Below are 27,782 nucleotides of genomic sequence, written 5' to 3' on the forward strand. Positions count from 1 at the left end.
TAAGTTTAGTCATGAGTAGTGGGCACAAACTTGAATTGTTTTATTCAAAGAGCACATACAGAGCAAAGAGCAGAAGTTCTATAGTAGTTTGGGCTTGAGGACTTTGTCCAGTTAACCAAGATCCGCTTTCTAGGTTTCCTGTCACAGGAATACCCAGCAATAACTGAAATAGTTGTAGAGAATCACTGATCATTAGCCCTTTAGATATCTGATCCAACACACTCCTACTTCAGTCTGCCTGCCATTACAAAATCTTTAGAGCTCTTTCCTTATTTCATGCAATGGCATAAAAACACCAAGTTGTACCATGTATAATCAGATAATATTCAGCTGCTTGAAAGCTTCTCAAAAAGGGCTGGGAGTGCAGGCAGACATCCCAGCAGTGACCTCCATCCTGAATAACCCCTTCAAACAACACAGATGATGTTCCTTTTGGGCAGCAGGTGCCCAAGTAATGCCTTAGTGCAGCTTGTGCACAGAATCAAGATCCATAGTTTGCTTCATCAAAGGCCTTTCTGGCTCGTTTCAGTTCTTCGTTCATAGTTAGGAGGTCTTTAACTCTGGCAAACTTCCGGGGGTCCTTGCGTATTAGGAAGACAATGTCCTCAACCTGTACACGGCCCTGCCGCCCAATTGACATCGCTTTGTGCGTCTGTTGGAGGAAAAGAGGAAAGTCACCAGGGTTCCTTTGCCCCTTAATTTATTTTGAGCTCTCAGTTCCACTTATTTCCTGTCATTTTATAATCAAAAAGTAAACAACAGCAGGATCTGGGTACCATCATCCTAGTCACAACAGAACTTACCAGTGAACTGTGGACTTACTGTTGTGCTGTCCTCAGCTGTCCGTCACTTACACTCAGCATATACCACTATATACACGTAACAGTAATAGAATCAAAACTAAAGCCAGATTACGTGAGGGGCACCCAACCTGCAGAGTGCTTGAACAGCATCAGGCAGAACTTGGAAGCAATGTGAGGTACCCACATCACAGGACAGTTTAGGGCATTTTGATAAGGGAAGGCAAGGCCAACCTTTCAGAAGCAAGGGGATCCACAAACACTAGGAATAACTTTTTCCAAAAACCAAAACAAACTTTCAAACAGTATCCAGATATCCGGAAGAGCTTCAGGCTCTGGAAGCTTGGATTTGTTTTGTAGTGCAGAGCTATGTTCCCATCCATGTAAAGATACTGGGAGAACAAAAAAACCTGACAGACTATCAAAGCCGAGCCTTGTCTGCTGTCAGCTGCGCATACAGTGATGCCACAGTGAGCCCCAAAGTTGGACGTGTATTTCCCCTCCTACAATACTAATCTAACTGCTACTTAGGAACTTCAGACACAGTTCTAAATCCATATGGAGCAAGATGTGTGAATTTTGCCTTAATCTTGGAAGAGCAAAGTCTAAGTTTAGCTTTTTCCTACTAGCATCAGAGTTTTGGGCCTGGGATAATGCAGCATTTGAGTCAGAGGTATTAACCTTCAGAAGACTAAAGACTTAGTGAGGATGTTTTGACCATGCTGTCTAGAACTGACTTACCATTTCTGTGATAAACTCTATTACCAAGTCCTCAAGAATGTCCACTGATTCTGTGTAAGGGTTCTGGTCATCCCCGAATCCATACATCATGCATCTTACTGCAGAAAGAAACACTCAGCGTGAGGCTTCTTCCATCCATTCAGCACTGTCAGCAGCACACCTCTCATTAGAGCTCGCCAGCCTGCACATTCATGCACCGGGATGGCACTCCTGTCTGTTGGGCAGGACAATTCTTGAACAAACAATGATAGGACAAGGGGTAATGGGATCACGCTGGAACACAAGAGGTTCCACTTAAATTTGAGAAGAAACTTCTTCTCAGTAAGGGTGACAGAGCACTGGAACAGGCTGCCCAGGGGGGTTGTGAAGTCTCCTTCTCTGCAGACATTCAAAACCCGCCTGGACATGTTCCTGTACGACCTCACCTAGGCGTTCCTGCTCTGGCAGGGGAATTGGACTAGATGATCTTTTGAGGTCCCTTCCAATCCCAAACATACTGTGATACTGTGAAATATACAGGAAACAGGCAGGTGGACAGAAGCCAACAAAAGCCTAATGCTGTACATAAAGAAAGCACGTCTGATTACAGACTCTTTACATACGCATTTAGCCTACCAAGTACTGAACACTGCAGCGTGACTGACTTTTGGCACAGTTGGGTTCAGAACATGCATTGGCAATATTTGGGGCGGGGCGGGGGGGAGTCTACAGGACAGCTTTCTGCACTTTCGGCCAGGGCACAGAATGAAAGCTGCTGTTTTACTAAGAAAAATTAGGTTTTGCCACTCCATAGCTGCCTCCTCAGAGCTTCAGCGGTGTTTGGGGGAAGGACATGGTCGTTTAAGCCACGGTGAGCCCTGCAGCGAGGGACCCGTCAGCGCTGGGCAGGGGTTGCTGCCGCAGCTCGACTCACGTTCTTTGGAGAACAGCCTCTTCCTCTTGCCCTGCCCGCCGTCCAGGCCCCCGCCGGCATCTTCCGCGTCCTCTTCAAACTAGATGGGCACAGCAGAGCAGAGGCCGCCGTCAGCGCCCGGGGACCCCTTCCTGACCCTGCCCTTCCCGCTGCCCTCCCTCGACCCCCTCGCCGTTGGGATGTGGGCCGAAGCGTCCCGGCCAAAGGGAAGCGCGACCCCCTCCCGCCGCTCACCGGCACATCCTCCTCCTCGTCAGCCATGGCTGCCAGGCACCGCCGGACGCCGCCGGGCGGGGCCGAGGAGCTTCCGCTTCCCCAGCGGAAGGCCGCCATGCTGCGGGGAGGAGTCGTCCCGTTCCGCTCCTCCTCTCCGTTAGCGGCCGAGCGGCCCTCTGCGCCCGCGGGCGGCCCGCGGCCCACCCGGCGGCGGTGGGGACACAGTCACAGAATGTCAGGGGTTGGAAGGAACCTCGAGAGATCATCCAGTCCAATCCCCCCGCCGGAGCAGGAACACCCAGATGAGGCTACACAGGAAGGTGTCCAGGCGGGTTTTGAAGCTCTCCAGAGAAGGAGACTCCACAACCCCCCTGGGCAGCCTGTTCCAGTGCTCTGGCACCCTCACTGAGAAGTTTATTCTCAAATCTAAATGGATCTAAATGTTTCTTCACCCAGAGGGTGGTGGAGCACTGGAATAGGCTCCCCAGGGAGGCAGTCACAGCATCAGCCTTGACCATATTGAAGTGGACAATGCCCTCAGACACACGGTGTGAATTTTGGGCTTGTCCTATGCAGGGACAGGAGTTGAGCTTTGTGATCCTTGCGGGTCCCTTCCAACTCAGGACGTTCTGTGATTCTGTGATGTGTTGAAAGAAACACAGGAGTAGGACAGAAGAGTTCCCAGGTGCCTGGCAGTGCTGCTGCTTCTACCCCCCCAGCCCATGTCAGTGCAGGATCATAGAATCATAGAACCATCTTAGTTGGAAGAGACCTATCTCTAGCACTAAACCATGTCCCTAAGAACCTCATCTAAAGGCCTTTTAAACACCTTCAGAGATGGTGACTCCACCACTTCCCTGGGCAGCCTGTTCCAATGCTTCACAACCCTTTCCATGAAGAATATTTTCCCTAACATCCAATCTAAACCTCCCCGGTACAACTTGAGGCCATTTCGTCTCATCCTGTCACTTGCTACTTGGGAGAAGAGACTGACACCCTCCATGTTACAACCTCCTGTCAGGTAGTTGCAGACAGTGATAAGGTCTCCCCTCAGCCTCCTTTTCTCCAGGCTGAACAGCCCCAGCTCCCTCAGCTGCTCCTCACTGGAGCTGTGGGGAGGTTGACCCAGCCGACCCAGCTTGGTGTTGGGTTGTACAGGCACTTGCCTTGGCCCAGAAACGGGCTGTCTGGCGACTGCAAGGAGAAGCTGGAGTATGGATTGTTTTCCTTGATTCAATCACTGTCACTAGTGACTGTATAACTAACCATAAAGCAAATAGCTTTGCCCGTGATGCAAAGATGGGCATGCCTAAGCATGTAAAATCTGGTTCCTGTGGAAGCAATGATGCTATGAGCACCCTTCTTGTAATTCCTCTTTTAATTAAAAAAAAACCAACAAAACCCACAACCAAAAGTTGTAATTCTTCCAGATTGAAGCTGTGGCACAAAAATCTCTGAGATAGATTTGGCGACCCTCCCCAAATCTGTATATGACACTTACTACATTTTCAGTTCAGGAAGGGACCTTGGGAGGTGTCTGGTCCAACCCTTTGCTTGAAAGAGGTTCAGCCATGAGGTCAGGAAGGCGGTCTTCTCCCAGTCAGTCCCTGGCCTGTGTCATTGCCAGGGGCCCTTCCTTCCCTTGAGTGAGACTTGCACTTGCCCTTGTTGAATTTCATAAGGTTGCTGTCAGCCCTTTCCACCAGCTCTCCCAAGTCCCTCTAAATGGCAGCCCAGCCCTCAAGTGTGTCAACTCTTCCCCCCAGTTTGGTGCCATATGCACATTTGGTAAAAATGCACCTCCTCCGGTTCACTCATAAAGATGTTAAACTGGACACATCCCAGGATAGACCCTTGCAGTGTTCCACCTGTAACTGAGGTGCAGGTAGAGTATGACCCTCTAACTTCTACTCTCTGAGCCCAATTGTCCAACTAGTTTTTACCAATCTATTTGTACACCTGTCCAGACTGTAATGTCCTATTTTGAATACAAGAATATTGCAGGAGACAGTGTGAGAAGACTAGCTAAATTTGGTGTATATGACATCCCCTTTTCTCCCCTCGTATAAAAATCTGGTCATTTTATCAAAGAAAGCAGTTGAGTTGATCAGATATAATTTACCCTTGGCAAATTCATGCTGTCTCAAAATCTTTTCTTCTTCACATGCTCAGAAATATGCTCCAACATAACTCACCCCATGATCTTCCCAGGGACAGAGGTGGAGCTGGCTGAACCCACAGTTCTCCAGATTGTTCATTTGGCATCTTTTTGTGAGCTACTTTTCATGTTGTTAGCCTAACCTAGGTCAAAAAAAAAAAAAAACAAACAAAGGAGGGGCAAACTAAGGAAATGGACACAATTGCTTAAGTAATGCTCTTTTCAGCTAGCTTATAAAAGAAGGGCCTATGCACTGTGCCATTTAACTTGTGTTTGTGCATCAGTTCCCACCTGGAGCTGCAAGGAGAACTGTGTTCCTTTGTAATTTAACATCTAAGGCTTGGGCAAGATTTATCCTCATCAGCTTGGACACCTGTTATTCTTTCTTAATGTCTTAAACTTTAATATTAAAATGTTTTATACTGTAAAAACAAATTTCTGGTTATTTTTATTGCATTAAAGTTGCTTACTGTACTCCTAATATTGTTGGTGAAGTTCTGAGAACTACTCCTTTAGAGTACTAGCTTTAGAACAAATATCTTAGTTATACATTGGAAGTCATATTGGGGACACACTAAGGAGGGAATAAAATAAATATCTTTCTATTAGAATGGTCTTTAAAATTGTCCAAAACTATTCCTTTATCCCAAATGTTGTAAATACTTTGGCCACTGAACCCTGGCTGCTATGGGCCAAAGCTGTCAGCAGCACCTTCTGACAGTGTGTAAACTGTCATTGTGTTTAGCTTATTTACAGATCTACCTGTCAAGTCTCTCCCAAGGTTTGGAAGAGAACAGTATTGTTCCTTATTTTATTTGTTCACAGAATGGTTTGGTGTGGCAGGGACCTTAAAGTCCATCATCAGTTTCTAGAACTTGTGAAATGTCTCTTGTAATTGTGGCCTGAGTACCAGGTTTCCAACACCTATTTTTTTGAAAGAAGAAGAATCTCTAAATTAATCAGTGCAATGTGTTTTATCATGTTTGAGCACAAAGGCAGCTGTGGTTCTGAAGTCCTACTGAATCTTTGCGGTCCTTGATCTGAGTGTATTTGTTTTGCCCTGTTAAACAGTATTTCTGAATTGTACAACAGCTTGCATCCTTCATAAATTGTTGTAAGTGGTTAAACTAGTTTTGCTGATGCTTGAGAAACACAAGTTTCTTGTGCATTTGTCAGGTTTTGCTTTAAGAAAAAATCTTGTCTTGAAGAAACTTTTTCTTTATAAAGAAAAATCTATTATGTCTCCAGTAGGAGGCTCACTCTTCTAGCATAATAATTGCCTTGCCAAGTTAAATTTCATCCAAGGTTTTTCTCTAGGAAGCTGAAGAGGAAGAAAAGGTACAGACACTGGAGAAACAATAACGTGCTAGAGAGCAGAGTCAGAGAAAGTCTTGATGAAGCACTGAAGGATCCCCAGAATTGAATTCAAAAGGAGCACAGCGCCTTCCCGTGTCTGAGTCTAAACAGCCTTCCCTGGGGGAACTCAGGGCTGGTGTCATCCCAAGTCACCACGTTCTGCACTTGCATTGGGGGTGAGGACAGCAGTTCAGCAGTGCTGCATTTATCACACAGGAATCAGCGGAGAATAACTTCTTGGGGAACAGCATTAGCAAGAGCAGTACTCAGATTTATTCCCTGGCCCTCACCCCCCTTACTACTTATTAGCATATGTTCTCCATAATTCTCAATGTTTTTCAAGGAAAATACTGGTTTAATTAGGTAGGTCTGTGCAAGTGGTAGATTTATTGTCTTGCATAAACGTTGCAAATGTGCCACAAGATGCACAAATGCCATTGCAGATTATTAGAATACAAAAATGTGAACTCCCTTCCCTGAAAAGATCTGGTGTATATTTAACTGAACAGTTGATGGCTGCTCAGTAATTAACTTATTGGGAAAAAGAGTTTTCTGTGTTTATAGATGTACCTATAAGTAGACTAGTTATATCTGAAGTATTAATAGTTAGAGATCAAGTACTTAAGAAGTGCTTGGACAGTGATAAATTAGTGTTAAAGGTGTGAACAGCTTAATGCTGTGGCTAGTTCTTAGGAGCAGATCAAACTGCAGTTACCAAACCCAGTATTAAAATCACTTGGGCAGGTAAGGAAGGGATGCTTACTTTTACTTTTTATTGGTGGTGCTTTTACACACCAGCTGGCTGTAAATGCATCAGATGAGAATAAAAGGAAGTTACAGGACTGGCTATAGCATATTGTGGAGAGGGTAGCTTCTCATATAGAGGGCTGTAGAGATAAGTGACACCTCTTAATTTATTAACCAGTCATTTTTATTTTGAAATGTAAAGTAAGATCATCTTGCATCTTCTTAATTCTTTTCCTTTCTTCATTCTGTGCCAAGTTTGCAGCATGGGACAAAGCCCACAACTTATTCCCTCCTCCTCTCCCTCTTCTGTAAATGAGTTTTGTCTTGTTCCCAAAACACTTAAGCAGGAGAGTGATGTAAGAAGCTGTATGTGTCCCTGGGGTTGTTCCTGCTTGCACAGAAAAAAGCTACAGTTTCTCCATAAAATACAGTATCGAATTATAGCTGGGATAAGCAGGTATTAAAGTAATCTCAAGAATGAGTAGGATTAGCCAATGATACAGACTGGAAACATTAGCTGCTGCTAAAATTCTGTTGCCTCTCTTGCCAGTAACTTTCATAGTTGAGGTAGCAGTATCTTGCTTCTCATGGGCACCCACCCTACTTAATGCAAAATGAATTGCCTGTATTCAACACCTGGCATGTTCTGCTTAGTACCCAAAGTCTGTTTCATACTGCACCAAAGAGCTGCTGCTACACCCTAGTTCTGACCACATTATGAAAACAATGGTGAGCGCAAGGAGCAAGGCTTTTGAGAAGAGTGAAAGAAGGCAACACTGGAACAACCTTTGAAGTGATAGTAAACCTTAGTGCATGTTGCCTCTCTGTTTAAATGCCTCAGAGAGGCTAAATTTGAAATGTCTACCTGCTAAAAAAAAACAACCCAACCTTGTGCTTTTTAAAATAAGTCAAGAAACGCGTTTAGGTTACTTCATTAATATTAAATGGAATTATTGAGATAGTCTCTGGTCCAGGTCCCTACTAAAATGCATTCTATGTACCAGGGTTATGGAGACAGACTAGACCAGAGACAGTAGTGGAAGAAAAAGGAGAAAGTACTGCTGAAAGACCAAAGAGGATGTACAAGGTGAAATCCTTTTCTGTAGAAGCTGGTACTCAACATCATTTCTGTAAATGACAGGTGCAGAAGAGGCGAAGGTTTACAAGGTAAGGCTGGGTGCCTGCAGTGTAGTGTATGCAATGCAAACAATTTAAGACACAAAACCATTTAAAATTCAAATAATCTCTATTGCTTCAGTGTGATGGCAGACCCACCATTGATTAATCAGTGGGGAAAAAGAAAGGGAGAGCTTTTGTGTCTGTGGCGTGAGAAGGTGCAGTTCATCACTCAGCAACACAGCATATTGCTGAAGAACTTGTCAGGAAAGTCTGCTAGCATGTCAGACACCTGCTTACACAAAGGATGTTCCCATGAAAGCACTTAAATGTAAGTTTTAATGTTGAAGTGAAGGAGAGGATGTGACTTTATTTACCAACTTACCTGTCACAAGAGTACTGATTCTTGCACGTAACAAACTGTGGTGTTCTCTCCTGCAGATGGCTCAGCAAAATGCAAAAAATTATTCCAGTATTCGAAGCACTTGTGAATGAAGAGCTTTTGACCAACACAACAGAAAACTGAGATGTGTCCAGAGGTAAAGCTGGTTCTTCAGCGTAAGACTGTATCTACTGTTTCTAGTACAGCTGTGAGAAAACATATGACCTGGCTGCATGTGGCTTCCACTAAGGACACCTCATGGCAACTATACACACCCACAATGATCATGAGGTCCAATTCAGACTCTGCTGCCATTTCAAAGCACTTTTTTATACAAATGGATTTACCAGACATACTTAAGGCACTTAAGTGGTTAATAAAAGACTTGCTATAGCACTAGTAAGGGGTTTTGTTCTGAAGACGGATGAAAACCAGAAGTGCACTTTTTTACATAAACAAACTTATTTTCAGAGGCTCTTCAGTCAAGGCTGAGGTCTTGAAAATGACAGCCTTGACAAGATTGATGCTTCTGGAAGATCCTGGTTTTAAGATACTAAGAAAAGATTATTCCTGAAGTGTTCACTTGCACCTGTTCCATCTGTCTAGATACTACTGCACTTCCCCCTAGGATCAAGCATCCCAGAGGCTGGCTTGCTCTGCAGCATTTTGGGATTAGAGGTAAACTATTAAGAGAATTACAGACTTGATCTCTGCTAAGATGTGGAAGCTAGAGATCCTCATCTTTCCCTTGCATTCCCTCATGCCCCTCCACTCTTTATGCTGAAAACAGATCTCACCTCATGGCTAGTCTGAGAGTTACAAGAAATTCCACAATGAAACAAAACACTACAAATACCTCAGGATGGTTCACAAAAGACCTGCCTTTTCTTCAGGTTTAATACACTTGATGTAATTAAGTAACAACTGCATACTTGCATTTGGCAACACTAAGACACAAGGACTGAGTGCCAGTTTGACATAGGCACTTAATAGCTTTAGTCTCAACTCTCTTGCAACAACTACTGCTACTGATGGCAGTCCTTTTTTTTTCCAATTCTGTGCCTTGTAACAAGCCAACTTCATTCAGGTGCTCTTAGCTGCTGTGGGACACAGTTCTGCCAGCTGCTACACGGTCTCAAACAAGTACAGGACATCAGCTTATGCTTCAGCTGCCAGGGTAGAACAGATGCAGATAACAGACAGTGTGTCTCATCTCTGGCAATTGATCTCAGTGCAGCTGCAGAACTTCACATTGGATTTAAAGCAGAAGGTAGAAGCAGCACTGACTGATGATAGGTGTCAGTCTTTCATTCCACTCTGATTCAAGCCAACAGCGATGAAAAAGTAGACCCCATTAAAGATGTGTTCTTTTGTTCATCCACCTGGAACAGGGACAACTCAGTGTACGCAAGTGAGGCGTGCTGTCACACTGCACCCATTGAACACACCATGCAGAGGACTTACAAAAGTAAAATATACAAGAAGTCCTGAACACACTTTCTCATGCGAGGTTTTGGCTATTTCCACTCTAGATGCCCCTATAGGAGCAGGCAGGTTGCACAGGTGCTACTTTTTGGCCCCCACTACATAAGCTGAGAGAGGTAAACCTCTTCCAACTTGGCAAGTACAGCTTGCCTAATGTTATGGCTATAGCTTTTTCTTTTCTAAACTAAACACCTTTTTATTAATGAGATTACTAGACTAGTATCCTAAATACAGCAAAGTTTAGGCTCTAGCTTTTTGAACATTTAGCTGAAGGGAGAGGAAATGCTGTATTAAAACTTAGCTTCTCTTTGGAGGTTCTCTTTGCCTTTTTCTCTTTAGCACAATCATATAGGTTTTATAGAACAGTTTTGTAATAACCTGGATTAATTTCTAGTGCAAACTTCCTGAACTGATGAATTAAACGAACAAAAAGCCTAGTCTTACAAATATTTATTTATAAAAAAAAATTATATTATTTTATTAAAAATTAAATTCTAGTATCTCAGGTTATTTACAAGAAAAATCCAGGCCTCTGGTTTTGGTACCTTTTGTTCTGGACGAGCCAAGCAGATCAGGAGCCAGTCTTTTCAGCTGGCCTCTGCAGTAGGCAGGTTTCCGGTAACATGGGCTACAAAGCACCTTAGCAAGTGAACCCCCGAAAACTCCACAGAACTGTGGAAACAAAGGCGCGGATGTTCAGTGCCAGATGCTGCTCTGTCTTGGAGTAATACAAACAAACTCAGCCACTAACTGCATTAAATTACATTTCCCACAGTGCAGTACAACCTTGGTAGGAGTAAGCACTTCAGGTATGTAATCAAACAATGACATCTTCCTACTTTTAACACAACTCCAAAGAGAACAGCAAAGCCCACTTGCATGCAGCACAGGGACTGCTGCCCCACTCGGAGAAAGGCCAAAGGAGAAGTGTAGAGGGCAAGTGCAGAGTCTTGCATCTCGGTAGGAACAACCTCAGGTTCCAGTATAAGTTGGGGAATGACATGTTAGAGAGCAGCGTAGGTAGGTGAAAGGGACCTGGGGGTCCTGGTGGACAGCAGAATGACCATGAGCCAGCACTGTGCCCTTGTGGCCAGGAAGGCCAATGGCATCCTGGGGTGTATTAGAAGGGGAGTGGTTAGTAGGTCAAGAGAGGTTCTCCTTCCCCTCTACTCTGCCCTGGTGAGACCACATCTGGAATATTGTGTCCAGTTCTGGGCCACTCAGTTCCAGAAGGACAGGAAACTGCTGGAGAGAGTCCAGCACAGGGCAACAAAGATGATAAGGGGAGTGGAGCATCTCCCTTATGAGGAAAGGCTGAGGGAGCTGGGGCTCTTTAGCTTGGAGGAGACTGAGGGGTGACCTCATTAATGTTTACAAATATATAAAGGGTGAGTGTCACGAGGATGGAGCCAGGCTCTTCTCGGTGACAACCAATGACAGGACAAGGGATAATGGGTAGAAACTGGAACACAGGAGGTTCCACTTAAATTTGAGAAGAAACTTGTTCTCAGTGAGGGTAACAGAGCACTGGAACAGGCTGCCCAGGGAGGTTGTGGAGTCTCCTTCTCTGGAGAGCTTCAAAACCCACCTGGACACATTCCTGTGTAACCTCATCTAGGTATTTCTGCTCCGGCAGGGGGATTGGACTAGACGGTCTTGCAAGATCCCTTCCGATCCCTAACATTCTATGATTCTGTGATGACCAGCCTTGAAGACTGAACTCCACTCGTAGAGGAGACGGAAGAAGGAAGCCCACCCTCCATGCTTGGGGCACAGAGAGGTGCCACCTCTAGAGCAGACAGACCTATTTCAGGTGGTTTGCCCTATTGAAACCATCACCTGAGAGGAAAAGGCAGCAATGGAGAAGAGCTTTACCTGACCAGGAATGGCTGAGGAAAGCACCCCTGAGTTTTCTCCTTTATAAACTGTTGGATCTTCAGTACGTTGTTTAACAACAGTCCTCTGGAAGCTCGGTCAATTTTTGTTAACACCATCTGCATGGATCCAGAAAGCGAGGATTGAAAGAAGAAAATAAAATTATTTTGCTGCTAGCCTGGAACATCTGTAAGTGTCCTGGACCATCTTGCAAGGCATGCTGAAAGCTCTAGGTCATATCCAGGGGAAAAAATGGTATAATACAGTTCACCAAAACACTTCTATAGCCTGCATAAGGAGCGAACCTTTTCAAGCTCCTCAAGCTGAGCAATGAAAAAAAAAAAAAAGTCCATTTACTAATCAAGCAAAAAATCCCTTAAATCCCACTCATCCCTTAACACACTTTAGGCCTCTTTTATTAACATTAAAGGCTGAGGTAGGAGTTACTACTTAGGACAGCTTGCATAAGCTCAGGTAGAGTGTATACACCTTTACAGATCATCTGTAGCTTATAAGCAACACAAAAACAAAGCATTACCTACCACATAAGGAATCCCAAACTCTTCCAGCATCTCTACGGCAATATGATCTGTTTTCTGGAGTCCTAGTACACCATCAGCTAACAGAAAAGTCCTCTTCAAGCTGCCGGAAACACAAGCAACACTAATCACCACCATTATTTCATGCCTGCTTTGCTACTTCCAAATTCTTAAGAAAAAGTAACACAGGATCTGGGGATAGAAGAGCCAAGAAAAGCCATGCAGGGGAGCTGAGGGTCAGCATGGAGCAGCACCTCAATCTTTTCTGCTGTTTTGATCTGTCTAACCATGAATGAATCATAGAATCATTTCAGTTGGAAGAGACCCTCAGGATCACCAAGTCCAACCATAACCTAACCTAACTCTAGCACTAACCCGTGTCCCTAAGAACCTGGTCTAAATGCCTTTTAAACAGCTCCAGGGATGGTGACTCCAGCACTTCCCTGGGCAGCCTGTTCCAGTGCCTGACAACCCTTTCCGGGAAGAATTTGTTCCTAATATCCAATCTAAACCTCCCCTGGCACAACTTGAGCAACACCACGCAGGTTCGCAGGGAAATTATGTCAGAACCAATCAATACTACCATTGGAGGTAGCTACCTCTCCCGCACTGTTTCACCTCATTACATGACACTGTATATAGGCATCTGGCTTTCACGACTCTGTGGAGGTACAGTTGAGTCTCTTACTTGCGCCGTTCCTGCAGATAGGCCTCCACCATCTCTACAAAGTCTCGTGGGGCGCGGTAGCCGTAGCCTGGCATATCCACCACAGTAAAGTACTTCCCTACTTTGAAGAAATTCATCTTCTTGGTGTGGCCCTGGGAAGAGGGTTTAAGTAAGATGAAGGAAGTGGTTTTAAAAAGTTGCTTTAAGCCATGGACTACAAAACATTTCTGCACCATACCCTCCCGCACCATGAGAAGGCTGCCACAATGCTACTGTTGCTTTAAGTTGCCTAGTTTCCTATTCTTGTAGAAATCCTACATAGTTCTATCCTTAAAACAGACTAAAACTGGGTCTCTGTGCTTGGTTCTTCCCAAAGGGCTTTAGAGCAACATCTGCTCAGCTTGTATGGCTCTTCTATCTGGCAGACATGCCAGCCCTGGCTGAAGAGCTAAGTTGGGCTCTTTCCACCTTGTCCTTTGCTAGAGCAAGGGCTGCGCCAGCCGTGAGCTGGTGGCCACCATGGCTGGCACGCTCTCCTGCTGCTTCAAATTGCCCAAGAGCTTGTTTCCTCCTGCCTTTCTCAGCCCTGTCCTCTGGGCTGGCAAAAGCTTCTGACCACGAGGGAGGGAAGTTAAAAATGTCACTTACAGGAGTTTTTGACACTCTGACCTCCACTTCTGGAGACAGTGAAAACAAGGCCCGGATTAAAGACGATTTCCCCACATTGCTTCGGCCGATGAAGCACACCTGCAATAGGAGAGGCAGAGAGAGTATTCAGTATTTCTACACCTGTCCATCTCTCCTCATCCGTCTGGGCAGGTGGTGCCCCCTCCAGCTGCAGTCAGTCCTGGCCATCTGTCAGCCTTTAGTGCCAATGCCTGGGGACGTCGATGTCATGTGCTGCTGTCCCGGGCACACCAAACTGCCGAGCTGTACAACAACAAATACAAGATTAAAAATAAAATAAAATAAGGCAACAATAAATGCATCATGCACTGTGCAGCGCTCAGGCACCGCCGCCCCCCCGAGCTACACAAGCACACCCGGAGGCTCAGGCCGGTGGAAGCCGCGGTCCCCGCACGGCCTCCAGCGGAAGGGCACGGAGCGGGCGAGCGGCGGGGAGGCGCGGGGGCCGGGCTGACCTGACCTCGGGCAGGGCGGGCGGCGGGGCATGGTCCATGCGGACGGCGGAGCTCACATAGTCGATGGCGTGGCCGCGGCGGGACCTGAAGAGCGCCTCGGCGCGCTGCAAGGCGCCCAGGCCGGGCTGGAAGAGGCGGAACGGCGCCGTGTCGGTGCCGGGAGCCAGGTAGCGCTCCAGCTTCTGCAGCGGGAACACGATGCCGGTGCGGCGGTTCCGTTCCAGACGCAGCACCTGGGACAGGGCGGCCAGCGGCGGCGGGGACCGTCCCGCCGCGCCCCCCGCCCGCGGCAGCAGCATCCCGGCGGCACAGCAGCCCCGGCCCGGCCCCGGAAGGGGGCGGACGCGGGGCGGAGCTGCGTCTTGTCAAGGTCCGGTGGTTTGTGGAAGCCGTTTGTCTTCATCAGACCCCGGGAGGGCAGCGGGTGTCTCCGAGCTGCGGCGATGAGGAACGAAGGGTTGGACTCGATGATCTCTGAGGTCTTTTCCAACCCAGTCGATTCTGTGATTCTGTGATTCATACAGACGCAGACAGAGACACACAGGCACGGAGTTCTTGTTAGCAGCGAGAGCAGAACCAGGCTGAGGCTGAGGTCCTCTTTATTGACAGTTCTCAATTTATAGGTTTACAGATACGGGCCTGGACCAAGAGGTTAGACAGGATGTTTTTTTCAAAAGGTGTTATTCCAAACACACCACAGTCGTGACTGTTTTCAGCCACGTTCTTGTGCATGGCGTTCTGACCCACTCATTCACACACCCAGGCCCAACAGTCACATATCATACTTTTCTAGCCTGAGATACCATTCTCACTGGCCCGGGCTATCACTCCTTACACTCAAGAAAAACGTGAGTTCCTTTGGCTGGAACTGCACGTCCTGCCATTCCCACACCAAGCCTCATCTCTTTATTTGTTGTTCTTGCTCATCTTGTGTTCTTTACAGACTCGAACCAGAGCCCGGAACATTGGTGAACTGCAAAGAGCTCTGCAGGCTGAAGTGTGGCCACGAAACAGAGCAAAGCAGCAACATCCTTCAGCACACTCAGTCTCTCCACTGCAATAGTTGGTTTTCCGAGAGCGGTTTGATGTTAGACCTTACATGCCAGCAGGCTTGAGCATCCTGGGGAAAAGTTGCCATTCCTGTGAGACAGGGACCCATTTATCTTCTGCAGTCACAGTCCCCTGTTTAAAGCTCAGTAAGTCTGGACAGTTTAATTATTACAAGGAATATATTTAAGATCAGGAAGGACCATTAGAAGATAGCACAGGTTATACCATGCTTCACTTGTGTTCAGCGCAGTTACAAAGCTATAGGGAGGGAACTTATATCCCCCCTCAGTCCAGAGGAAGGTCACAAAAGTGGTCTGAGGACTGGAACGTCTCTCCTATGAGAACAGGCTGAGAGAGTTGAGGCTGTTCAGCCTGGAGAAGAGAAGGGAGACTACAGTGGCCTTTCAGTACTTAAAAGGAGCCTGTGAGAAAGATGGGGACAGACTTTTTAGCAGGGCCTGTTGTGATAGGACAAAAGGTAATGGTTTTAAACTAAAGGGGGGAGATTCAGGCTGGACGTGAGGAGAAAATTTTTTACAGTGAGGGTGGTGAAACAGTGGCACAGGTTGCCCAGAGAGGTGGCAGATGCCCCATCCCTGGAGACATTCCAGGCCAGGCTGGACGGGGCTCTGAGCAACCTGATCTAGTTGAAGATGCCCACTCTTCTATGATAATAAAAGGCCAGCCAGCAGCCTGCATGTTTCCCAGAGATACCTTCAGATCTTTTGTAATAAGACAAGATTCTACTGAAATGCACAAGCTTCTTCTCAAATTTGTGATCAGTGAAAGCAGCTACTGGTGAGAGTAGATATAAACCTAGGTATAAACCTAGGGAAAAAAACATGCATTCTACCTTAGTCCTGTGATTAAGTTCTCTTAAAATCTGTTCTGTTTCACAGCAAGACAGAGCTCTAATGTGCATAGCTCAAGACAGACGACAATCACTGGCTGCTAGGTGCATACTTTGAAGAGTTCTCCCAAATACATTTACAAGTGACTGTTATTTGGTTCCAAATGAGTTTGAAACCTACAGAGCAGGTCTCTTTCCTGTCACTTCCAGTGGTGCAAATAAGCATAGGTAGATACAGAGAGAAAAACAAAACAACAGGAAAAAACATTTCAATAATTACTGCAGGAACACTGTGTGTTTGGTTTGTTTGTTTTTGTGGGTTTGGTTTTTTTTTTGGGGGGGGGAGGGGGCACAATGCAGCAACCTAATTTAATTGAAACCTGTGGTGAATGTAGTAGCAGGAAATCCACACTGGCCAGTCATGATGCTCATAATCACTCCAGAAGGCAGATTTCCACATTTCTATGCCAGCAACAGGCAAAACAGAGCAAGTGCACTTAGGTGTCTTTGCCTCAGCATCTCACACAGCTCGCTGCTGCTGGCAGCAGACTTGCCTGCTTGAAATTACCCTACAGCAGTTACCTTTACCAAGCACATGTTCTCCAGCACATTACTCCCAGGACAGATGGCCAGAGACAGGAGAATGGCTAGAAAAACTAAGGTAGCTAATGGGAAATTACACAAAGGAAACAGGACATCATGCAGTTGTTCGTGGTACTCCATGGCTTCAAGTAAAACAGGCTGTCAAAACACAGAAATCTTCTGAGCTGAGGAGTAAACAATCTCACACTGAGGGACACTTAAAAGGAGCCCCAGGGCTGTGCCAGAGGCGGATGGAGAGTGACCACATCCAACAGCTCAGTTGTTGGATGAGCTGCCTGGGGCACAACAGCTGTGCTCTTGCCTCAGTGTTACCGTGCTGTCTGGCTCCACCTCTAGTGTCAGACTGAGAGTTTGGGCTGCCAAAAATAAAAAATGCCCATCAACCCTCCCCTTGCCAAATTGCCTGTATACAACCTTTCCATTCTTCACAGTCGTGCAGTAAGTTGCTGTGCTATGGCCAGATTGTAATCCAAATACTCAAAAACCAAAAGGCTACCTAAAGAAATACAAACATAATTTTGAGACATCATCTTCACTGTCAGACCGCAAGCAGAATCTCTAGCAAAGAAAAACCCCAAACCCAGAAGCATTCGGCCTCACCCCAAAGATAACTGGACTAGGTTGCATCACATGCTGTAGGGAATTTTTCCTTCCCATTTGTCAGGAGTTTTCCCGTCTTAGTTTCTAAAATGACCCTAGGTCCTTCCATGTGCCTGGGTGCATTGCTCCCAATTAAATCCCAAGTGATTAGGACCCTGGAAGCTTCTGATTTTCATGATTTGGACCATTACTTTTTGCTGCCTCTGCCATTTAGTGCTGAACCACACCACCCACAGATTTTACGTCTGAAACTGGTAGGTCTTGCACTGCAGCGGTCTAAACGTGATCTTTGCATCTTGGACCTGCCTCTAAACATGAGAAATAGTTTTTGCACTTAACCACCAAACCACACAGCACTCGGGCAGAAGCTGCATTGATCAAGGTGCACGTAGCTGTCTGAAGTTGTTTGGCAAAGTGACTTTCTGAAAGTGTAACTGCAGCAAAAACAGCCAGCAGAGATGTAGATTTCATTGTATTGTTGCTATTGGCTTTTCTGAATATAAGAACTGTGAATACAGGTTGCCCAGCTTTCTTTTTGAACTTACCCGGCTTTTCCTTTCAGTCACTAATAGGTGCTACGCCCCTTCTCAGTTAAATGACACCCACTATTTGGGCGTGGGAGGGGAGACATGGTTGCCTGCGTGCCAGTGATTCCCTCCATTCATGGATGCCTTGCATCTATTTGACCACAGAACTGAAGCCCTTCCAGGCACATTTTAGCACAGCTGTGGAGATACACGAGTCTGCTGAGACAGAAGTTGTGCGGGGAGAGCTCTGTTCTTAGAACAGCCAAATAGTCACCAACTCATTTCAGCTTGGTGGCTTCAAAGTTTGGGGAGGCTAACATTTTTCTGACAAAATTAAATTCAGCACGCTAATTTTCAGGGCGGTTCATCTTGTACCTAGGGAAGCTTTCTTTGCTGATGTAAGGCAGCATGTTGGAAGATGGACAGTAGCATTTTGGGGAAACATCTTTAAGGAACTTGTAAAAATTAAGGGACTCTTCTGGCTCTAAACAAAATCCCACAGCTCACCACTGAAATGACCTTCAGTGTTCACTTGTGCATGTGTACAGTACCAGAACAGCTGAAAAATACACAAAACAGTGGTGCAAAACCAGACAATCTTGGCCTAACTATCTGTAGATGTATTTTTAATCAGAGAAAATGAGCTGCAGTATAGATGTACAATGTACCCACTTACCTTCCCTCCTTGCAGGGGAGAAGTGATTGCCAGTGCCTTTTAAAGAAAAGGTCTCAGGCTGTTAGGTTTGTGGGGAAGAAGAGGAATTTAAGAGATTTTTTTGGAATATGCTGAGCATCCTTTAAGTGGTAAGCTAAGAATATCCTTCCCCCAATTCCCAATAAGAACCAGACATAAAAAATCACACTGCCTAGACTTTGTGCAAGTTCTCCTATAGAGTTTGTCTTCCCACAGTGACACTATACAGAAGGCCAATGGTCAGAAAACAAATACCAATACAATTTCCTCTTTGTTGACCAATTGTCAGTACAGGAAACTTCGTGCTAGGACGAAGAACCATCTCTTCGTAGCTGCACTGCGGGGCCCCGAGGAGCACGGGATGAGCAGTGACTCTGGCTGCTGAGGATCCCTGCCAGGGGCTGACACGGAGCTCATAACCAGCTTGATAGTGCAAGAAACCCACATCACCCACAAACGCAAGAGCTGCTTTGAAAGCTGTCAGGAAGACAATGCACACAATTGTTCTGCTCAGCATCACCGCAGTCTCAGGAGTTACAGGTACTTCTGATGGTACTTGGGTACCAACTCTCTGCTCAGGGCAGAGGAGGAAATGGCAATGTATCAGAGTTATGTTTACTCAGTTCTTTGGGAAGGAAAATATCCTGGGGGAGGGGTCTTCACAAATTGCTGAAGGGACATTTTTGATAGAAAAATCAATTACCTGCAAATCAAAACATTTCTAGCTGCAACTAGATCTTTTCAGTGGTCAGCCAGTAAGATGTTGAACTTGGGCTTTTCAACGATTTGATGAAAACTGGTAATGATTTTCTTGCAGTATAATATTTTTCATGATATTTAACAGATTTATTAAAAACATTTGGTTGGAGTTTTCTGATCAGTCTGAGCACCCTGTCAAGCTTTACTCTTAGATATCAGTGAGTTGTCCTGACGAAGTATACTGGGATTTTATGAAACCAGGTTCAGATGAAAATTTTAATAAGACTTAACAGAAAGGTTTTTTTTCCCATTTCCAAACTCAGTGAAATACTTAGAAAAGCTAATTTCAAAAATGTGGGATCTGAGAATGTGGCTATAGCCCTTCTCCTCCCTACCCTACATCAATTATGCAAATTCTTATTTGTTTTTCTTGTTTGTTTTTGTTAGGACAGGTAAAGCAGGTCACAAGGCAACCTTGAGTTTGTCAGGAATCTCTGCATCTAACAGCAAACAGGAATGTGTTTTCTTTCAAGTTAAATGTCATACTCCTCTACTATTTCATCTGTCACGACTCTAATATTGGAAATTGGTTCATATAAGTTTTGGAGTGGCAGGGCACAAATTGCCAACTGTGCTTCACCCAGTTATGAGGGCTGCTTATATCCAGCACAAAATTGGGGTGAATGTCTTCAAACATTCATTTTTCTGCTCTACTGGGCAGTGATGTTGAGGGAAAAGCATCCCAAGGGATCTCCCCATACAGATGGGTTATGCAGCTCATTCAGATCTGCTTCCCAGTCATGTTATTTATCCACTGTCTGAGGGAGAGGACCTTACGGAGGGAGACAGGGAAAACAAGGACCAGTATATGTGAACATAGCCATGAATTTGGATACTTATTCCCACCTAAGAACAGAGACACAGCTCTTGGGCTGACACAGACGGGCCCTTACCCTGGTGTGTCACAGGGCAGGCATTTCTCGGTGAAGCACAGACCAGAACTCCAAGGTTATGAGTGACATCTCTGGGCCCTTTCTTACATGTCTTTGTCTCTCCCTGCAGAGACAAAAGTCAAAAACCTTTCCTTCTACACAAAGCTCCACCACTGTGGTCATGTCTGAGAGGCGTAGACAAGGCCTTTGCGCACAGTGTTGGATTTTGAGTGAATGCAGAAGGAAAAGTTGTCTACTTCACTGGTAGAAACAGCTCCAGAGAAAAGTCATTATCATGTGCCTAAATGCAACAGCCAAATTTCTGTCATTTCAGCCTGTAAACGTTAACCCACTGGAGGATTTGCAAACAGAAACACACTATTCGGATACTGAACTGCTTCAGGCAATAAGCACGGATGGGGTCTTCCTTCAGTATTTGTCTTATCCACTAAGATGAGCCCCAGCGGGAAATTTGTTGATAATATGGAGAGGACAGGCTGTGACAGGCCACTGACTCATTAAGTACAGCTCTAATACAAGGTGATCTGATTTACAGATCAGCATAGACAGGGCCTTGCCCTGGCATTTAACGATGCAGACATTTCTTGGTGAAGCACAGACCAGAACTCCGAGGCTGTGAGTGACATCCCTGGGCACTTTCTCACATGTCCTTCTCTCTTTTTCTCACCTTCAGGGAACAACAGAGTGTCAGCGACAGTAGGTAACAGCTCTGTGCTCGTCTGCTCTCTCAAATCAGATACAATCCTGGTAACATGGAAAATAAGTCCCAAGACTGGAGGCTCCTGCACCTTAGGATACAGGGCTGATCAGAACAAGACAGACAGAACAAACTGCAGTGACAGCGTGAACTGGAAATTCAGACCAGATCAGGATCCTGCCCTGGAGATACGGCAAGTGGGAATAGTCCATGAGGGAAATTACACCTGTGAAGTAGTAGCAACAGAAGGGAATTTCCACAAAACGTACCACCTGACCGTGCTGGGTAAGGGACGCCTTCCTCATTTTACAGTTCTCCAAAGGACTGTGTCTGGACCTGGATATATACCTGAATAGGGGAGAATTGTCCAAAAGTAAAAAAGAGGCACGATCTTTGTCTCTTGTGACTTTGGCCTGTGTTGCTGTAATAAGATGGAATCTCCCACCTTATCCTTCTCTTTTCACTGTGTTAATTCTAGGTGAAGAATGAGAACATCCTATCCCATCTGTGGCAAACTAACTCCATGTATCTCCCCTTCCTGTCACTTTGCAGTCCCCCCCAGGCTGACCCTGCACTGTGATGACCACGGGAACCCCGTGTGCGAGGCAGAGGCAGGGAAGCCGCCTGCTCAGATCTCGTGGGACCTAGAGAGCAACTCCACCCCCAGGGAAGAACTCCACGATGACGGGACGGTGACTGTTGTCAGTACTTTCACAGCACATGGCACCAATGTGACTAATAGGATCTGCATTGTGTCCCACCCGGCAGGGAACCAGAGCAAGTCTGTAGCCTGTCATCCCTCAAGTAAGCTTCCATTTCTGCATTCAAAACCCTGCTTAGCCCTCTGTTCATGCACTAAGAAAAACATCAGTGACAATGGCAGGATTGCAGGAGGAACTGTGCAGCTGAGCTGAAGTTTCCAGTGAGAAGTTTGTCAGGAGAGGGAAGGACAAACAAAAGTGCTCTCAGAACTGTAAAGTTCTAGGAATGGAGGTGGATGTAGTGGTCTTACCTTCCACAGATAGGGCTAAACAAAAGGTCATGACACACAAAGATGTCAATGGTGTTGTCACCCAGATCTGTGTATTATAATCCACTCGTACCGTTGTGCCTTGCTAATTGTTGGGTTACACGTAGATTGTGTCAGGAAGATTGAAAGCCAACTTACAGCTTCCAAAGACTGGCTAGTGGGTGAAGGCTTTAGGTGGTGAAGTTGAAGACATCAGTGGTAAGTTTGGTACAATCATATGCACCTCACTGAAGTAGTTGGTTGGAAGAGAATCAGAGCTGAAATTTGCTGGGATGCACTTGCAAGTCCTGTAGCTGGACTATGAGAAGTGGTGCGGAGGAGCATCTAATTAGTGCCCATACTGCAAAAGACACAGCTCTTCCATCCAGGGCAGGGGGGTCATTGTTTATTCCCAGTTCTGTGCCTGATGCTATATTCCAGCTACCTTAGTTCATCCTCCAAAGTACAGCACGAAGAGAATATTGTCTAGAAGATGCCATCCTGACAGAGGCACAGGGTAAACAAGCAGTCTGTGTGATGTACCTAAAAGAGCAACTGTTTCTCTTTAGAAAACGGTACATGGGTTCTTCACTGTGTCATCAGCCTTGCCAGTGTCCTGAGCCTCCTCTTCCTGCTTGCGGTTTTTCACCTCTACACCTTCTGTGATAGCAGGTATGTATGGGACATGATACACACAAACCCCCTTGGCCAGTCCTGGGAAAGTTTAAAAGGGCTTCTGGTACTGTTTCATGTCATGGGCAGTCACCTCAGGCCATCACAAACACACCAGTTCAGCACATGTTCATGAAGGTTTGTCTGTGGTCTGTAAGACCACAGCTGGGGCAGAGAGGGAGGGAGTCCATACATGTGCGTTAGGGACCTTCTTCCTGCTGCCATACCATTTTCACAAGCAAAAATACAAAGGCAATGGTCAGTTTTTCCACTCAATTGAGGGGTCTGAACAAAGATTACCAGGCTATGAAGATTAAAGAGGCAGCCTAATGTCTTTCTGACCTTGGAGCCAGACCTTTGGTCCTTTTTGTCCTACTCAAAGGAAGCCAGGGATGGCAGGACAAATGTAGACATGCAGGTCTGCTGTTGTAGCTGCTCAGGAGTTCTGGCAGCAGTCTCACAGCTTGGCCGATGACTCCATTTGAGCTATCCTCTTTGTCACAAGGTGAAATTGCTGCCCAGAGTTCCAGTACCAACACCGCAAAGGCAGAACTAATGACTGTGTTAAGTCACTTGAGCTCCACCACTTTGCCAGGGCTCTTGGCAGGCTGAGTTTGGTGCTGGCTGGAGCATGGCCAGCTCTGGTCATGCTCATGTGAAGTTGCAGACACAAAGCCATATGTTCTTTTGTCTCTCCACAAAATAAAAGGAAAGAATTCTGTTCTTACATTTCTAGAGCCCAAAATGGCCTCCTCAAAACAGCCTCATCCTCACACTTACAATATTGGTATCTTGTTTCCTAGGACAATGAGAAATCAGAACAAGCCAAGGCATCTTCCACCTGCAGAGTTCTCTGGGCCTATTTCCAACTCAGCACCTGAGCAGATGAACTAAGAGGACCTCCCACTACGCCTTGGTCAGCAATGTGACATGCAGCAGGGACTCACCACTACCAAAGGGTTGAGGAGAAAGAAGCAAACATCTGCAATGCAGTGGGTGTAACTGTGCAGAAACACAGCATACAGGGCAGACCCCACCTGATCCTTGTCAGTTCTGCCTTCCATCATCTCTCTAGTGCAACTATAGATGCCATTATCACTCATGCAAGTGTCAATATTTTTTATAAAACCAAATCTAACATATACAATAGGAAAATAATTAATGTTGTGTAAAACAAGGTCACTGCATTTAAAATACATTGTATCCTAATGTTTAAGTAACATGTCTTATAGGATAAAATAAATCAGAATAAATTTTCTTGCATACTACTGAGTAGCAGCCTTCCCAGGATGGTCTCACAGGACTGGGGTGGAATTTGAGCAATTCTCATTTTCACTAGAAGAATTTTGAAGTGTTCCACCAACAGCTACAAAAAAAAAGGGAGAGAGAAAATGTTTGAGCTTGAGCAGTTCTTGCTACATGAAGCATAGAAATTATTACAGTCCTGAGATCTAAGCCTCACACTCGTTTACCTCTTTGCATAATCAAGAGAGCTGCAGCCCATGGAACACAGCTCTCTAATATTAATTTCCTTAAACACTTCTTACTGGTCCTATCACAAAGGAACCCTTGAGTTTAATCTTCCAGTGACATAGCTGTGCCTCCTTGCCATTGCTTAACTTCTATTCTGAATAGACATGACTAGAGTTGAATATACTAGGCACCCAAAATTTCCAAGAGACCACACTTATTTCAGACTCACCTCACTCCTCCATGACCCGCAGGAATCCACATCTCATTATTGTTACTGCACAGAAGATTCTATTTCAAACTAATACATCTAGAGACCTTTTCCACTTGCTACATTCATCCAATCTGCTAAATCTCTGCAATGGCATGTTAATTATGAGACATGAGCTGTCAGCTAGCGTAAGGGCAGAAGTGGGAAGGTACTGCAAGGTACTGCAGAAGCACCTTTGCTGGGCATGCTGCCCTGTGTTTGTGCATTTCACATGCCCAGCTTAAAGAGCTATTGGTTAGGCCTTTCTATATTCTTCACAACCCTTCCAATCCTAGACTAAGCCTTTAAAAATTTATTTTAAAATTTCTTTTTATTTCCATTAGCTTTTCAAGCATTTATTTAATTTTTTGGGTATCAGTTACAAAGGTATCTAGCTCTCAGCCAGCAAGCTGGGCTTAGAGTTGGGGCATCAGTGTGTTACAGTGAAGATAAAACACAGAAGCCAAGGTACTAAACTCCTCTGAGCATTGGGGTCTCTTTGGGGGGGGAGGTGGGGCAAGTGTGCACAAACCTTGGAGGGTATCAATGCATCTCCGCCAGATTTGTTAGCTTTGTTGCAGGATAAGGCAATTGCCCAGATCCCCAGGCCAAAAGAACACCTGCCTAAGGCTGACTTTGACAGCATTCCAAGTGTGGGGAGGAGACGAGGGCAGAGAACAGGGAACTCTGTGGTTTCCATGAAGCCAGAACATTATTCTGATCTTGTTGCTCATTCACTGCTTCTACCCATGACTGACCACATCTCAAGCTTTGTGAGCCTCATTTCACTTCTGAACCAGCTACTGAAAGAGCCAGAGCCAAAACCTCACCTAAACTTCAGTAATACAAAAAGTCAGGCTTTTCAGTCTCTGCACATTAACATACAGAATAGTTATCTAGCTTTATACAGAAAAGGAAATGCCATATCACCACACTCCCTCCCTTGTGTGGCTTCTCTACCACGACCTTGTTGCCTCTCGCCCTTTCCTGGTGTGGCCAATAAATGCGTGAAAACTCACTGCCTTGGGCGGTTTCTGCAGAATGAGATGTGCGGTTTGCAGACGCTGATTCTGCTGACACAGTGCCACAAAACTGCACCTTCTGTGTTCACAGACATCGCCCCATTCCCTCGATCTCTTGTCATGTGTCTGTTTGGTCACAACAGAGTCTGAATTCTACAGAGCTTATGAACACCACGAATGAACTTGGAGACAAGAGCAAGAGGAATAAACAGTTCAGAGGTTAACAAAATTACTGCTAATTCTTTGTGCTAACCTAACTGCTTTATCCAAAGGGCAGCAAGCAGAAAGCCACACTGACTTTACTTGGTATTTGTAGCTATCCTGGTAACTGAGTCTCCATGATGCACATCGACTGATGCATGCAAGTTGTGCTGAGCTAAATCTTATCTCTGTAGCAGCTAAGCAAGCCTTGAGCACCTGCATGTGCAAACCTACATGCAAACCTACATGCAAACATACAGCTTCTCCACCAGTGGTCTCATTTTATATTAAGACCATCCACAAAGCTGCAACTCTGCTTGGCGCTTACCAAGCGCATTACAGACAAAGTGAGTACACAGAGAAGACTTGTCTTCCTTCCCTGTTTTCACAAACTGCAGGCCAAGTCTAAATTTTGAAGACATCAACAAAGACATGTCCTAGGTTACCAACAGCCTATTGGTGTCAGATGTATTCAGGACATGTTCTTTTTGAACTCTACTTACTACGTTTCTTTTTTTTTTTTTTCTCCAGACGGGTGAGGTATCCAGCCAGAAAGAAAAATATCTCACATCCTTTGTTGTGGTTTCCAGTCAAATGGCTCAGAATCTCTCTATCCTCCATCAGGGCTAAAAGAGACCAAACTCACATACTGGAGTCCATAGGGTTCTGTAACCAGCCTTGCCCCTGCTTCTTGGTCTGTTTACTCTCAAAGCCATCACAAATCTTCTGCAGGAGGGAGGATAAAGCAACCACAGCTTTCTACTGTCGCAGTTTCATCCCAATATCTTGGGCAACTACCTGAGCAACTAAGAACATTTCTTCCATTCTCTCATTGGACACCCCTCCTCTTACTGGTGTGCTCACCATATGATCATGACAGATTTGGTTGGAATGTACCAGGTGGAATTTATGGCTGTTAAAGCTGTTTAGGTACTAATTGGTAGGCTTCTGTGCTTGCTAGTCTTACTGTATATTAGTCTAGTGCTCATTAGTGGTTGCTTTTGCTGCTTGTGGTACTGCTTATCATCTTACTCTGCTGTTCCTGGGAACAGTTTGATAACAACAACGGTGATGCATCTGGGCTGGCAGGTGGCCAGGACATGGCTGCTGTTTCTTTGCTGCTGTACTGGACAGGCTGGGACTCCACCATGAACTTGCGTCAAAGGACTGTGATCTGTGGATGAATCCACATGGGAGCAGGACACCCTGAAGTGTCTATGACTGTGCGTAAGTCTGTGCCAGAGCAGGTACATCTCAAAGCGTCTGTGGCCATGTTTTTGTCCATGCCATAGCAGGTATACTTCTGAAGGGATAAGGCCCAAGGATAAGTCCATGTTGGAGCAGTGACTGTGATGGTGGATAAGTCTATGCCGCAACAGGTAAACCCCTGAAGAGACTGTGGCTCATAGATAAGGCTCCACTTGGAGCAGGTACTCCCCTAAGGGACTGCAGTCCATGGATGAGTCCAAGCTGGAACAAGGTAATGGGAAGGGGTTTATCACAGTGTCAAATCCCATGGTCTGGTCCGAAGAGAACAGCAGTGGAGATTGTAATGGATAAACCTTTAATATTGTCTAACCTGTGATTTGAGTTGCGTGTTGTAGGAATTACTACAGCAGAAAGGACCCAAATCAATGGAGGACAAGCCTCACAAGAAGCCAAGGAAATACAGCAGTGACCCAACCTGAGCTGGCTTTAGTGCCCGGTACCTCCAGGCAACATGTCACATCTCTCTTCTGAGTGACCACCAGATAGAGCCCAAAGCCACGGACTAAATGAACTCAGTGAACATTTTATGAGTGTTCATGGACATTCCGCGGGGGGTGGTCAACAACAATATTTGTGTGTGTGTATCAAAGGATAGGAAGGGGGGTGGTGGTTAATGAGGATGTTTTGGATAGTGTGTGACCTTAGCGTGGTGTATATGGTAGGGAATAAGGGGTAGAAAATGTGCTGGTTTTGACTGGGGTAGAGTTAATTTTCTTCAGAGACTCACCCCTGCCATGAGACTCACTTTTACTCTTCCAATTCTCTCCCCCAACCCACCACGGGGGAGCCAGTATGTGGCTGAGGGGGCTCAGTTGCTGGCCAGGGTATAACATGACAGCAGGAAAAGACTGCTTGCCTTTTCACAGGATTTTTTATTATTTATTTATTTATTTTTTTATTTTTTTTAAAATATGCCAATTTAAAACTTATTGTTCTCCTTCTCAAAGAAAGAAAGTAACCAACCCCTAGTAGGGTGAAAATTTCTAACAAATTCAGACACTGCACTAACTTTTCTCCCCACCTTTGCCCCTGAATAAGAACGGACATTTCTAAGTTTCAGTCCTTCCCCAGCATGCATA

General features: G+C 45.5%; 3 protein-coding genes across 3 annotated transcripts; 1 reads left to right on the forward strand and 2 right to left on the reverse strand.

Moving 5' to 3' along the window:
• Window positions 1-16: 16 nt before the first annotated feature.
• TAF13 (TATA-box binding protein associated factor 13) lies at window positions 17-2,768 on the reverse strand. Its single transcript, XM_082059813.1, has 4 exons — window positions 2,689-2,768; window positions 2,455-2,533; window positions 1,542-1,639; window positions 17-652 (listed from the first exon to the last, which is right to left on the reverse strand). Exons 1-4 carry the CDS (start codon window positions 2,713-2,715, stop codon window positions 482-484), a joined length of 375 nt encoding a protein of 124 aa, XP_081915939.1. The 5' UTR covers window positions 2,716-2,768; the 3' UTR covers window positions 17-481.
• A 6,522-nt stretch (window positions 2,769-9,290) lies between these two features.
• On the reverse strand, window positions 9,291-14,491 carry GTPBP8 (GTP binding protein 8). The gene is made up of 7 exons (XM_082074745.1): window positions 14,143-14,491; window positions 13,644-13,742; window positions 13,017-13,147; window positions 12,332-12,431; window positions 11,790-11,908; window positions 10,460-10,586; window positions 9,291-9,811 (listed from the first exon to the last, which is right to left on the reverse strand). The coding sequence occupies exons 1-6, from the start codon at window positions 14,434-14,436 to the stop codon at window positions 10,502-10,504; spliced, it is 828 nt and encodes a 275-aa protein (XP_081930871.1). The 5' UTR covers window positions 14,437-14,491; the 3' UTR covers window positions 9,291-9,811; window positions 10,460-10,501.
• A 2,521-nt stretch (window positions 14,492-17,012) lies between these two features.
• LOC309435116 (cell surface glycoprotein CD200 receptor 1-B-like) lies at window positions 17,013-26,618 on the forward strand (the record flags this gene model as incomplete). Its single annotated transcript, XM_082043010.1, has 7 exons — window positions 17,013-17,078; window positions 18,893-19,001; window positions 20,787-21,095; window positions 21,363-21,689; window positions 22,389-22,491; window positions 25,966-25,969; window positions 26,487-26,618. 7 exons carry the CDS (start codon window positions 17,013-17,015, stop codon window positions 26,616-26,618), a joined length of 1,050 nt encoding a protein of 349 aa, XP_081899136.1.
• Window positions 26,619-27,782: the final 1,164 nt, after the last annotated feature.

This window comes from Streptopelia decaocto (genome assembly GCF_964273445.1).
Source record: "Streptopelia decaocto genome assembly, chromosome: 1".
In the NCBI taxonomy this organism is placed as follows: Eukaryota; Metazoa; Chordata; class Aves; order Columbiformes; family Columbidae; genus Streptopelia; species Streptopelia decaocto.